Raw genomic sequence first — 12,868 nt, 5'->3', positions numbered from 1 at the left:
ATTTTATAACCAAAAAACAAGAAAGTTGATTTTTTTTTTCTCTGGTTATCTATGCTTTCTCTGTAAAGAAGAAGTTTTGAGACTTTTTTGAGACCTGTTAAAAAAGTTGCATATCATAAATTATGGGAAAACATCTGGAATCTTGAGTTAAATAAGGTGAAATAGAGACACTGCTGCTTTTGCAGATTGTTTGTAAATAGAAGGTGATGAACTGTAAACAGAGGCTGCATGTAGTGTCTGCAGTGTGTGTGTAGCGTCTGCTGAGCTCTGCTGCTGGGGATAAGCTGCTATGCACAGGGGGTCAGTGCTGCCTCTCAGTCTACGCCACCTTCAGGCTGGAGGGTTCTTGCGCCTAAATGAACAAGTTGCTAATGGTGAATGATTATTAGGCGAAGTAAAACATCTGGATTGGTAGGATATAAAGACCTAAAATAACCTGGTTATTTTTGCTGTGCGGCTAGTTGGCTGTTTAGTCGCTAAAACTCGCGCAAAAACAGTGCGACAGTATAAAAAGGCACAAAAACAACAGAAATACGGTGATGCATCTGCCCCATTGTATAGTATTTATTCTCGGTATAAATAAATCGGTTTCATAAAGGCCTTAAAAGTTTGTTAGAGAAAATTAGTGAACAAACAGCATCAAGAAAATCAAGGAACATTGGAGTTGAGAAGTAGTTTTTCGCCTAATAAATGGTGGCCGTCCTATAGTGGTTTTTGCACTGTAGATTGTAGGAAAAATATATGTTGGTATGAGATAGATAGATAGATATGAGGTAGGTAGGTAGATGGATACAAATGAGATGAATGGATATGAGATACAGACAGATTCATAGATAGATAGGATATAGATAGATATGAGATAGGAGATAGATATAGACATACAGATAGAGATACATAGAGACGCTGCTGTTTGGCCCCATGTGGTGGTGTTGCCTGGGTGGGCCTCGCATCCCCCTGTGACAGTGATGTGAGAGCTGGTGAGATTGTGTACACAGGTGCTGATGTGGCTGATGTCATCTTCCATGGACATCTGAAGAGAAGGAAGTGTCTCATGGCTCCGGCGTCTCCCTGGAAACATCTCACATGTCACATAAACACGGCTCATGTCACCCGGGCCTGTAGCCGCGCGTCCTCCACCTGTCCTCACTGTATATCACCACACAGAGACTTCTAGGAAGAGGTCCTCCCAATATGTCACCCTGGCAGAAGTCACCAGCCGCTATAAATGGTGCGCTCGTAAAAATTCCCAAAAGATCCTTTTATCTGCGACCACTTATACGGTCACACGAGACGGCCGGGGCCCTCCTTATCTGACCAGGAAGAAAACGCTGGAAGCAAAGGTCATGGTCGGGCCTAGTAGATCCGGTCTATTCCATGACGAGGGCAAAGTTCTGGTGTTTAGATTCAGGAAGCAAAGTAAATGTTCTGCCCAAAGTGCTCGGCTCTGACCACCATAACGAGACTTTACCCCAGAGGGCCCTGATCTTCACTAGCGGGTAGGTCTCGCTCCAGCTGAAGGTCACTGGATGGGAGTTGGTCAGACATGTTACATCATTGTTGGGTGAACCTGACAATTTCGGTTGGATCGGCCAAGAATTTATCACGTTAAGGGGGTCTCCCGACTCTATGGTAGATGTCAATCATCAGGTCGCACTACTACAGGAACGATCCTTCTGTTCTCAGGGTAGATGAGCCATCGCCAAAGCGCGTTTCATTCTCCCCATCCGAAAAAATGTGCATTATCCATGACCTCCTTCCTTCTAAAATCAACTTATTATGATTATCTTAATGAGCCATAAATGCCATGGAGGGGTGCGTTACCAGAGCCCCTCTGTGCTGTAGCTTTATAAGCTGTTATACTGCACAGGGGCACTTTCCCCACCCACTGTGTGAGGTTATAGCAGAGGGAAGGAGGAAGTGTCAAGGTAGCAGGGGGAAGACAGTGCAACAGCCTGTGAAGTTTCAGTATGTAGGGTCTCCCCCCCCCCCTTCTGGCTCATTAGCATAATTCTAAAAGTTGATTTAAGAAAAAAGGAGATAACAATTCTAAGAAGATACCACAGTGATGGTCCCTGGATCTATGAGTAAGTGTCTTTGGTTTTGATGGTAGATTTCCTTGAAATCTTGGTCTAAAAAACTTACCCGTGATACAGTAAAAGGGACTCTACTGCCAAATTGGACACCTCTGTGGGGGCGGAGCATGACAAAGAAATGCCCCAAACCCCGTTGGTCCTCAGCTTCACCTGGAGTGATCCTTTTAAGATTTCAAAGACTTGTTAATTTCTGACTCACGTCCATGAGTCAGCTGGTTTAATGCTGTCAGATCAGAGATTAATGAACCTGTTGATCCAGCTTTATGTTTATTCATCCTTACATAAGCTCCGACTAGACTTCTGGATCCTTCCTTGTTCTTTCTTTAAAGGTTCTAATTGTACAATCCTGATAACTAGGTATACAAAGTGTGTAGTCTCCTCCATTTATTAGTCCTTCCTTTCTGGTCCTTTCTGTTTCCATAAATACTTTAAACTACAAACGTTGTGGGACTGGCCCACCAGAGAATCAGAGGATCCTCCGGTGGGCCCAAGCGCTAACTCATTACTAGGGTAAAGTAGAAGGCTAGCAAATTTGGAAACAAGTAGAATCTATTTTCTCTGGGATGATAGAGGGAAACCCAACGATTATAAAGCCCGTTCCTCTCCGTAATGGAGAACTGAAGGCCACCACACATTCATCCGCCATGACAGATCACCATCAGTCAACCCAATAAGTAGAGTATATATAAATCTATCATACAGAGTATAAAGCAGACACTACAGCATTATAACAAAGCAATATACACAATCATATGAGCTTTTCATTGTAGTGTAATCAGATGATCGATGCCGGCCCCGGTGTTGGACCTCCACAGATCTCAAATTAATCACTGATCCCCAATTCTCAGTCCGGGGGAGCCCCTTGTTAAGGAAAAATTTGCTGATGATGGGGGTCGTCTTCACAGGGAGGTGTCCCAGTGGGGCCCAACAATCACAAATCAAACGTGCCATTGGTGACTGGGTCAGACCAGTACGGGGCAGAACTTTCTCTTCTGTTTTTCCATGACATATATTATTGTAAGTCAATGGGGCACATTGATCATAGGCTGGAACTTGCTGCCTTCACCGGATCTATCGAGAGGCTTTGGCCTTCAAGCTGTGATAAGTGTGCCCCATCATGTAAGGTAAGTGATAGTTTACAGGAAAATCATCTACCATCAAAATCCATCCTGATAAACCAGGGACACTTACCCACTGATCCAGGAACCAAGACTGTGGTATCTTCTTATATTTGTTATCCATGGCCTCCTTCCTTCTAAAAACAACAGAAGGGCTCCTTGGGGGGGGGGGGGGGGCATATTAGAGCCCCTCCATGCTGTGCATAGCTTCATAGGCTGTTACACTATGCAGGAGGAAGGAAGTTCTGAGGGATCAGGTGGGTGGGGACAGTGTAACAGCCTGTGAATGTACAGTACAAAGGGGCTCTGATTACGTACCATGGCTCATTAGCATTATTTTGATAGTTGATTTTAGAAGGGAGACAACCATGGATAAGAAATATAAGAAGATACCACAGTCCCGGTGCCTGGATCTATGAGTAATGTCCCTGGTTTATCAGGATGGATATGGATGGAAGATTTCCTTTAAGGCATCATATATAATTACAGATGCTCTAAAGGGGGTGTGATATCAATATTTGTGTCCCTCCTAGTTGGCTTTGTCATCCTTCCTCAGCAGCAGAACACTGGACGCTATGGCGAGCCCCTAGTGGTGACTTTCTGTCATGACGGTCACTTGTTGTAAAACGTGTTAGTGCATAAAATATGAAGACGACTTCCACTATAGACATATTGGAGAGGAAGAGCAGAACCCATTGTATGGGCGGCCATTGTGTCTATTCCAACGACAGCTCCAGGACCCCCGGGCACTTCTGTTAAAGGGCCCGATCTACCATGTCGACCTTATAATACTGGTAGAAGAGGAGATTTTGAGTATCCATGGGCAGAACTGCTAACTCTAATTCTGCACCCCCACATATCTAAGCCCCATAGCACCCATTTGGCAGTGCCCCCTATGTAATAACCATTACCCACATTGCCCAAACAAGAGAGAGAGAAGACTTGAATTATGCAAATTTAATTTTTTATTAGCTTCATTTTATTCACTGAAGTGATTACAAACTTATCTCTTGACAAATATATATTATTCTCAAAATAATACAAAAAGATAAATAGATATAAAATTTATTTCGGTAATAAATAGCACATAAATAGATACATATGTGTTAGAAGATACACACGTTTTGGATTACTATGATCAAGGTATTAATTACTACCGGATTTTGCTGATATTTCCCATAAAGCACCTGATTTTGACTCCTGTATCAGCCATCCTGTGAGGTATAAGGCACACTGTAAAGATCCTAGAGGTGGGAGTACTAGAATGCATTGCGTAGGGGGGGGGGTCGTCATAATACCGGGGGGGGGGGGGCGTCACATGGGATCATGGGAGTTCACAGAATTGGCGTAAGTTGTTCAATTATAGGAATTATGGATCATCTCTATCACTACAGACCCTGACGTCTCCCCGAGTAGCAAATTATGGGCAGCAAAGGATTGTGGGAAGAGAGGGGAACCTGAATGTCAGGGATGAGTAGTGTATCTGTAGAATACACAAGGATATTGTAATATTATTGTATTATAACATTGCAATGCATCGTAGAACTTCCGGGGGAAAAAAAGTGATTTTTTTTTTTCGTTTCTATATGGAGTTCACAGGAGTAAAAAGTCAGGATTTTTTTCACAATTGGGATACTGGTCCACTCTGGGTCCCGTTCTTCCAAAGTTTAAGGTCCAGCCCAAACCATGGGAGACGAGACTAGGGGCAGTAAACATGCGTTACACCTTGTTTTGCTACATGAATTCAGAGCTTAATCCCAATCTACAGTACACAGCAAGTAGTAGGGTACGGCCCTTACACAAAAAGATGCACCTGGCGACTCGGGAACCTGACGGAACTCCACATTCACCAAGGTTAGTAATAGAATTTTTTTTTTTTTTTTGGAAAAAGGGGTTTCCATATGTGCAAAAAGTCTTGTCTATCGAGGCTACTTAAAAGCCTTAACCCCCAAGCTGCGTAAAGCCCTGAGAATCAACGAAAGGCACTTGATTAAGATTCTTCCTCTGCCGGTAGCTGCAACTTCACAGAACGTTTCTTCTTAAGGTCAACAACTGGTCAGACAGCAGGGCCGAAAATTAAAAATTTGTTCTGATGCTTTTTCTCTGCTTTCTATTCCTCAATCGGAGACGGATAGCCTGTGGAAGATAGGCAACCGCTTGTTGGCCACCATTTGGCTTGGCACCTCAAACACCGGAGACTCCGAGCCGCTGCTGTAACACTCAGTCTCGGTCAAGGAACTGGAAGATGGTGAACGTAGGAGTTGATAGTTGGAGAAAGGGTCCTGAACAAGATTTCCAGCCCTGGAGCATCGACATGAACAACGACTGCAGGACTCCATTCCTTTGAGGGAAGACACATGGCTTCTGGTCTCGGAAGGAGCAGGAGAGAAGATTGAATCACTGGGAGGAGGAGAAACGGATGGAGCTCTGGAGAATGAAGCAGGATCCGGGAAGCCCGGTGGTGGTGGAGAGGATCTTCTGATGGGTACACCGCTGTAGCTGAGGCTTTGACGTAGGACGTGTTGAGAGCTACTACCTTGCTCAGCCGGGTGGTGGATAAAATTGCATCGAGACCCATATGGGCACTCTCCATAGAGGTGAAACTTGTGGCAATACTCTGTCTTGTATTTTGGATGACGGTTTGGTTCTCTCAGCTCGCCTTGCCCATGAGCAAACTGACATTTGGAGCCATATTTGCAGGTACCCGTTTCAGAGAAGGTACGGCACAGCTCTGTCTTGTAACGAGGTGATGGAGCAGGTAGAGCAGGCAAGGGATTTTTCAAAGGAGGGAACCCCGGTGGTGGTGGAGGTAGTGCTGTTCGGGGCCCTTCGGTAAGGCTGATAGACCGATCTGCTCTGAAAGGAGCACGGGAAGGCTCAAATGTCCAGCGAGTTGGCCACTTAGTTTCGTCATAGACTTCGGGGGCGCAAGAATGTCTTCTCTTTGGGTTGGTGAATATGTGGTCATTGTTGCTTTCTGTTTCTTCTGATAAATTTAAGTTGCGAAGGTTCTAGGGGATGACAAAATGCATACGAATTAGGATGATACTTAGGCCCAACCCTGCAATTTCCAATGCAAGCAGTCATAAGTACAGTGCACATATCTCTGTGTCATTACTACATCTCGACAACACGGCCAACTAGAAAAACAAGTTCTCTTGTACACACATGAGCAGGTGGATCGGTGTGAATGTGTCCTACATAGACATGAGCTGTGAAATATGTGGTCTTGTGGGACAAGGGCATCGAAAGAGAAGTCTGAAAGTCAAGAAGAAATTTCAGCTGCGCACTCAAACAGGAAGTAAAGTCCTCATATATATATATATATATATATATATATATGGCAGAGATACAAGCAGGAGCTTGTCAACTGTTGCTTACTGTGAAGGGCCTGAAGCAAAAACATGACCTACTCGTGAAATAGAAAAGCAAGCAGCAGGAAAATGGTGGGTAGAACATTGTGATGCCTTGTAATACAGAGGGGTAATAAGGTTCAAGGAATAGTAGGACAGAGAGGTAGTAAAGTATGAGGACTGGCAGAATGGAGGGTTAGTAAAGTAGTATAGAAGGATAGTAAAGTAGGACCACTAGCAGGACAGAGGGGTACTAAATTATGACCAGTTGTAGGACAGAGGGGTAGTAAAGTATGACCACTTGTATGACCAAGGGCTAGTAAAGTATGACTACTCGTAGGACAGAGGGGTAGTAAAGTATTACCACTTGTATGACCACTTGTATGACCACTTGTAGGACAGAGGGGTAGTAAAGTATGACCACTTGTAGGACAGAGGGGTAGTAAAGTATGACCAGTTGTAGGACAGAGGGGTAGTAAAGTATGACCAGTTGTAGGGCAGAGGGGTAGTAAAGTTTGACCAGTTGTAGGGCAGAGGGGTAATAAAGTTTGACCAGTTGTAGGGCAGAGGGGTAATAAAGGTTGACCAGTTGTAGGACAGAGGGATAGTAAAGTATTACCGCTTGTAGGACAGAGGGGTAATATAGTTTGACCAGTTGTAGGACAGAGGGGTAATAAAGTATGACCAGTTGTAGGACAGAGGGGTAGTAAAGTATGACCAGTTGTAGGACAGAGGGGTAGTAAAGTATGACCACTTGTAGGACAGAGGGGTAGTAAAGTATGACCACTTGTAGGACAGAGGGGTAGTAAAGTATGACCAGTTGTAGGGCAGAGGGGTAGTAAAGTATGACCACATGTAGGACAGAGGGGTAGTAAAGTATGACCACTTGTAGGACAGAGGGGTAGTAAAGTTTGACCAGTTGTAGGGCAGAGGGGTAATAAAGGTTGACCAGTTGTAGGACAGAGGGATAGTAAAGTATTACCGCTTGTAGGACAGAGGGGTAATATAGTTTGACCAGTTGTAGGACAGAGGGGTAGTAAAGTATGACCAGTTGTAGGACAGAGGGGTAGTAAAGTATGACCAGTTGTAGGACAGAGGGGTAGTAAAGTTCAACCAGTTGTAGGACAGAGGGGTAGTAAAGTATGACCAGTTGTAGGACAGAGGGGTAGTAAAGTTCAACCAGTTGTAGGACAGAGGGGTAGTAAAGTATGACCAGTTGTAGGACAGAGGGGTAGTAAAGTATGACCAGTTGTAGGACAGAGGGGTAGTAAAGTTCAACCAGTTGTAGGACAGAGGGGTAGTAAAGTATGACCAGTTGTAGGACAGAGGGGTAGTAAAGTATGACCAGTTGTAGGACAGAGGGGTAGTAAAGTTCAACCAGTTGTAGGACAGAGGGGTAGTAAAGTTCAACCAGTTGTAGGACAGAGGGGTAGTAAAGTTCAACCAGTTGTAGGACAGAGGGGTAGTAAAGTATGACCACTTGTATGACGGTACAAGGGCTGAAGGGTGCTAGTGCTGTGGGAGACAGAAGGTTAATCTGTAGTAGGGGTGAGTCAGAGGAGTTATGAGGACTGACAGTACTAATGACAGGGAGGCTGGAGGACTGACAGCAGATAACACTTTATATGATAGGAAGGTCCAAGGTCTAAGAGGAATCAGGCGACAAAAGTGACAAAGTTCAAAAGACAAAAAGGGAACGAGAACTACACGACAGAGACGAGGGTGGGGGCGGCAGAGATAGAAAGATTAGCCAACAAAGCTGCAAGTTCTGCTCAGACCTTGAGGAATGAGGCAGGACTGAGAGGAATGCAAAGGTCCTGGAGCTATGGAGGGCTCCCCGCTGACAGGGGGATTGAGTAACACCAGCAACAGCGTGACAGGACAACAGGGTGTAGTCATAAACAGGTCCCTGCTTACATAAGACACCAGATATCCCGTGGTATCAGTACCTTTGGGTCACTCCTCCGCAAAGCCACAAAGGACTATTGTACTAAATGAGTGGGAGCAGATTATCATCAGCCGTGGACCTGAATAGTCCATATTGTGCGAAGAACCAGCGTCACCCTAAGCTGAAAACCGACTCCTTAGAACTTCTCGGAGACATCTTGACTGTGCCAGAACCCACCAAAAACCTGTTCCACATCTGTTTTTACCAACGAAATAAAAACTACAGTCCCTTGACCTTCACGTCACCTCTGAATCTGGTCCCAACCTCTACGAAGCCCCCCATATCCTATGTAGGGTCCCACCCATCTAGCATAAACATAATACTATAGAAAAGATACAATAATAGCAAATGTAACAACGTAACACAAGAACACAACCTCTGCCGTGAAATATTAGTGAAGAAGCCCCCCCAGTGCCTGGTGGTAGCCCCCCGGGGTCTCACCTCGTAGATTGTTTGTATATCCAACATCGTGGACATAATGATCCAGAAATAAGTAAGTGCTGGCTCCTTCCGCCCAGTGATTCTATAGAGCAGTCAGTGCAGTACTGATCCGCCAGCACAAGCCGCTTATATACCAGAGTCCTGCACCACCTACTGCTCGCTATGATGTCACCCTCTAAGGGCTGGGGTGGGGGAGGCGTTTGCTGAGCTCTTTCCTCAGTTAGGAAAACAAGTCAGCCTCAAGCCAAGATCACATTATGAGGAGGAGGAGGAGGGAGGGGGGAGAAAAGCAAATGAAGGAGAAGGAATGCAAAAAAGGGGGCAGAAGAGAGACCGGAGAAAGAAACCGGGAGAAGGAAAGCGGCGAGGCCGGTGCCGAATAACAAGAGATTAGGGAAGAACGTGACCCGATCGCTTTCCTACGTTGTCTATTGGGTTCATATTGAGCGTGAGACACTATATGTGACGGATTCTGCTACGTGGCTCCTTTAAGTGAAACTATGTCAGCGCCGCTGGTTTGCACAACCCCTGAAATGCAGGTTGATATAATAGAGACTCTCGGGCCGCGTTCACATCTGCCTCCTTCTCGGAGCGCATTATAGTCAATAGGATGGTCAGAACCTCCAACGCAGACGTGAACCCGACCCGCAGACTTCCTCCTATCAGTTCTTCTAAACGGCACGTGACTTCCGTTAGCGCGTTGTTACCCGTGGGTTCCCCTTTTATTCTTACGTAGGTGGCGCGATGCGCAACGCTTCACTAGAACTTAAAGGGGTCGGTAGATGCATTTGTGCCGAAAACTAAAAATGTCTGACCAGTAGCGACGTAGTTACAGTAACGGACATAATAGTCACACACCGGATCTATCAGAACACATGCACACACCATCTACTGAGCCGAGGATGCATGTGTTTGGGAAGTAAGAGGATGTAGCAGCTATAATTGTGCCAAGAGGCCTTGACATTAGTCATCCATTATTTTATATTACTGGATAGATCATCAATATATAGTCATGGGGTACCGGCATCTGTGCCCAAGTGCAGAGCCATACCAGATATCTCCACGCTCTGTGTAGTGGTGGAACGCCGTTACTGCAGACTCAATCCCCCTAACGTGAATGGAAGCCGAGCCTGCAGTTACATGGCCTGGCCACTACACAAAGCATGGAGCTGAGCAGATAATGATGGTGTATCTTGAGCAAAATAATGAAAAATACTGGACAGCCCCTTTAAGTCAATGGAGTATCAAGCATTATTTAAAAATACTCTTCATGCAATACTTTGTTTGTCCTGTGGGGGAGCTGCAGGGAATTTATACACAGGATGCCCGGTTCCCAACAGATCCCGATACCCTGAGATCTCTCTTTTTCTGAAAATAAGATGAATATTCAAAGCAGAAAACCCCTTTAAGAACCTTAAGTGTTTTTTAAATATTTATATTACAGACTTCCTGCCATTATAGACACCTGGAAATCCCCTTTAAGAAATAGATCTCCAGCTTATCAGCTATTGCACGGTGTGCAGACCGCAAGCCTTGGTTTTTCCTTTTCTTAAACATTAACCTTAATGGATACTGGAGGTTTCGATGATAACATAATCGGAGCACAAGTGTTTCCAGCTTCTCGTAACTCCTAATAAAGTGGCAGGCGGCTACTGGCAGCGAGGACGCAGCGGCCTGCCAGGCGGCTAAGAAATGAAACGCTTCCTCCATAGATTTCCTCCCTTCCATGGAATCATTTATTATGTTGGGCAGGAGTCCTAAACAGTTTCTGCTGCTCCTTAAAGTCCGACTCCAGTCCACAGCCGGCACATGGATCGTGTAGTCTCGGAGGAAGAAGTCGGATAGATTCCGCATTCTGAGGCTGGTGGTTGCCCGGTACCCGCTCATCGTCTTCTAGGAGTGACCACTAATTTGGCACAAAGGCTGAGGCAGCCATATAGAAGATATAGAAGATTCAGCTCCATCTTAAAGGGAACCTCACATAAGGTTTGAGACCCAATGCAGCTGAGGTTTAGGGTTCCAAACCTTTTTTTTACCTTTCCTGAGTTTGAGACCGTTTTCCGAAAACTATAGGTGGGAAAGGTAATGGCATAATCCACTCGAACCCCAGGCGCATGCACACTACGCATGAAGCCGAGGTCAGACTGCGGCTTTGCTATGAGCGGGGGTCCCAGCCAACTCAAGTTACTGAACCCCCTACAACTTTTACCACCTGGAATCCCCAGAACACCAATCTACCGATTCCCACTGGTTACCCTTCAAATGGGGTTTCTGGATTCCTCATGACCTTATCCATTGGATAGGTAATGAGTAGTGGTACAAAACCCAGCTCCACCCCTGCTTATCAGCTGAATGCCCCAATAATAACATTGCAGTGTGTAATGGATCTGACTACTGATCTGTAACAGTATGCCTCAGGCACACTGTTACAGATCGCACCAAATGACAGGCCTGGGGTCTCAAGGCTTTCATGGGAACGGGTCGTCACTCTCCAAAGACATCATGAGGAATGACGATCCCAGGCAAAATGGCGGTGTGCATGCTGTGCTACCGTCAGGGGTCCTTAAGGTGCTCCGCAGCCAATAAACAAGGTTTGGATGAAGTCCGGGTTTTGGGACCTGAACATTGTTCGGCATGGATCTATACTTTGTGGTTTGGGTCTGCTCATCCCTTCTCCCCACTATACTACTAATGGAGCAGGAAGGAGACCAGAGGGTATCTAGTGAAGGAAAGCTCCAGCTGTAGTTCGCCCAATACCCTACAGAGAGCACAGGTCATGAGTAGTAAAGAAGCCGAAACCCCCCTCAAAGAAAATTGGGGTCATTTACTAAGGGCCCGATTCGCGTTTTTGCAACGGGTTAACCAAATTTTTCCATTTTGCGCCGATTTTCCCTGTATTGTCCCGGGATTTCGGCGCATCGGCGCTGGCAAGCACGCGACGGAAATCGGGGGCCGTGGCCGAATAAAAACCCGACGGATTCGGAAAAAAACGACGCATTTTTAAAAAAAAATTGTCCCGAGACTTGCACTTACCTTCACCAGGTATAGGCCGGTGAACTTCAGGGCATTCCAGCGGGCCTCGGGGAACTTCAGTGCAGCAGCGCCACCTGGGGGACGTCGGAGGAACTACCTTAGTGAATCGCCGGAAGACCCGAATCCACCGCAGAGAACGTGCCGCTGGATCTCGAGTGGACCGGGTAAGTAAATCTGCCCCATAGTGTTTATCCTGGATGAGAAAATGCACTCTAACTAGAACTAGAAACAGCGCCACCACCGTCCACAGGTTATGTCTGGTATTGCAGTTCATTTTAATGAAATGAAAGATGAATTATAAGCCTTGGTCAGGGGCTTTGCCATTTTTGGAAGAAAACAGTCAGGTTTTTCTAATCTTGTTCAACACCTACTATTTTACTTATCGTGAACCAATGTTCTTATCGCTGTCCATGCCTAAAGGGACATGCAGTATTTTACGGATTTCCTGTTACTATCAAGAGGCGCATTGTTAGAGCTGAACTATTCCATCACATGTCTGACTGTTGAATTTTGAACGCAGCTTTGGCAGGGATTGGAGAACACTCTAAAACTGGTAAATCAGGTGTTTTCAAAAGATGTAGAAACCAACACATGTCTCGGAAATGCTCAAGTTGGGTGCGACTCCTGCTCATGTACCCCCTATGGCTATACCCATGGTCACCACCCCCACACCATCTAAGGGAAAGTAGACGTGAAGCGTGAGAGGAACTGATCCCACAGCGATGTTTACCAACATGGTTATGTAACATTTGAGGTTCTTCTTTCACATGTAGATTTGACATCATATTTCTGGAATTTTTAGTGTCCACCATGGTAACACATTAAGCTGGCATCATAATATTTCGCTTACAGTACAACTGCCCAGGGTCACCCAGCAACAAA

General features: G+C 45.5%; 2 protein-coding genes across 3 annotated transcripts in view; one reads left to right on the top strand and one right to left on the bottom strand.

Annotated features, from left to right (window-relative positions):
- GMFG (glia maturation factor gamma) overlaps positions 1-12,868 on the top strand; it is a 213,000-nt gene that overhangs the window by 60,544 nt on the left and 139,588 nt on the right. The gene's annotated exons all lie outside the window — the stretch shown is intronic.
- Positions 5,026-12,868, bottom strand: part of MED29 (mediator complex subunit 29) — a 90,609-nt gene continuing 82,766 nt past the window's right edge. The window contains exons 1-2 of one of the 2 annotated variants that reach the window (XM_072124241.1): positions 8,954-9,115; positions 5,026-6,222 (exon numbers count right to left, since the gene is read on the bottom strand). In XM_072124241.1, coding sequence (XP_071980342.1) covers positions 5,329-6,222; positions 8,954-8,989 — 930 coding nt within the window. In that variant the 5' untranslated portion in view covers positions 8,990-9,115 and the 3' untranslated portion in view covers positions 5,026-5,328. Of the gene's footprint in view, positions 6,223-8,953; positions 9,116-12,868 lie in introns of those variants that run through there. The other variant, XM_072124239.1, reaches the window with a different exon arrangement.

The sequence above is a fragment of the Engystomops pustulosus genome, chromosome 9 (assembly GCF_040894005.1).
Source record: "Engystomops pustulosus chromosome 9, aEngPut4.maternal, whole genome shotgun sequence".
Classification (NCBI taxonomy): Eukaryota; Metazoa; Chordata; class Amphibia; order Anura; family Leptodactylidae; genus Engystomops; species Engystomops pustulosus.
Note: the sequence above shows the minus strand (reverse complement) of the source record. Positions and strands in the feature narration are given on the sequence as shown.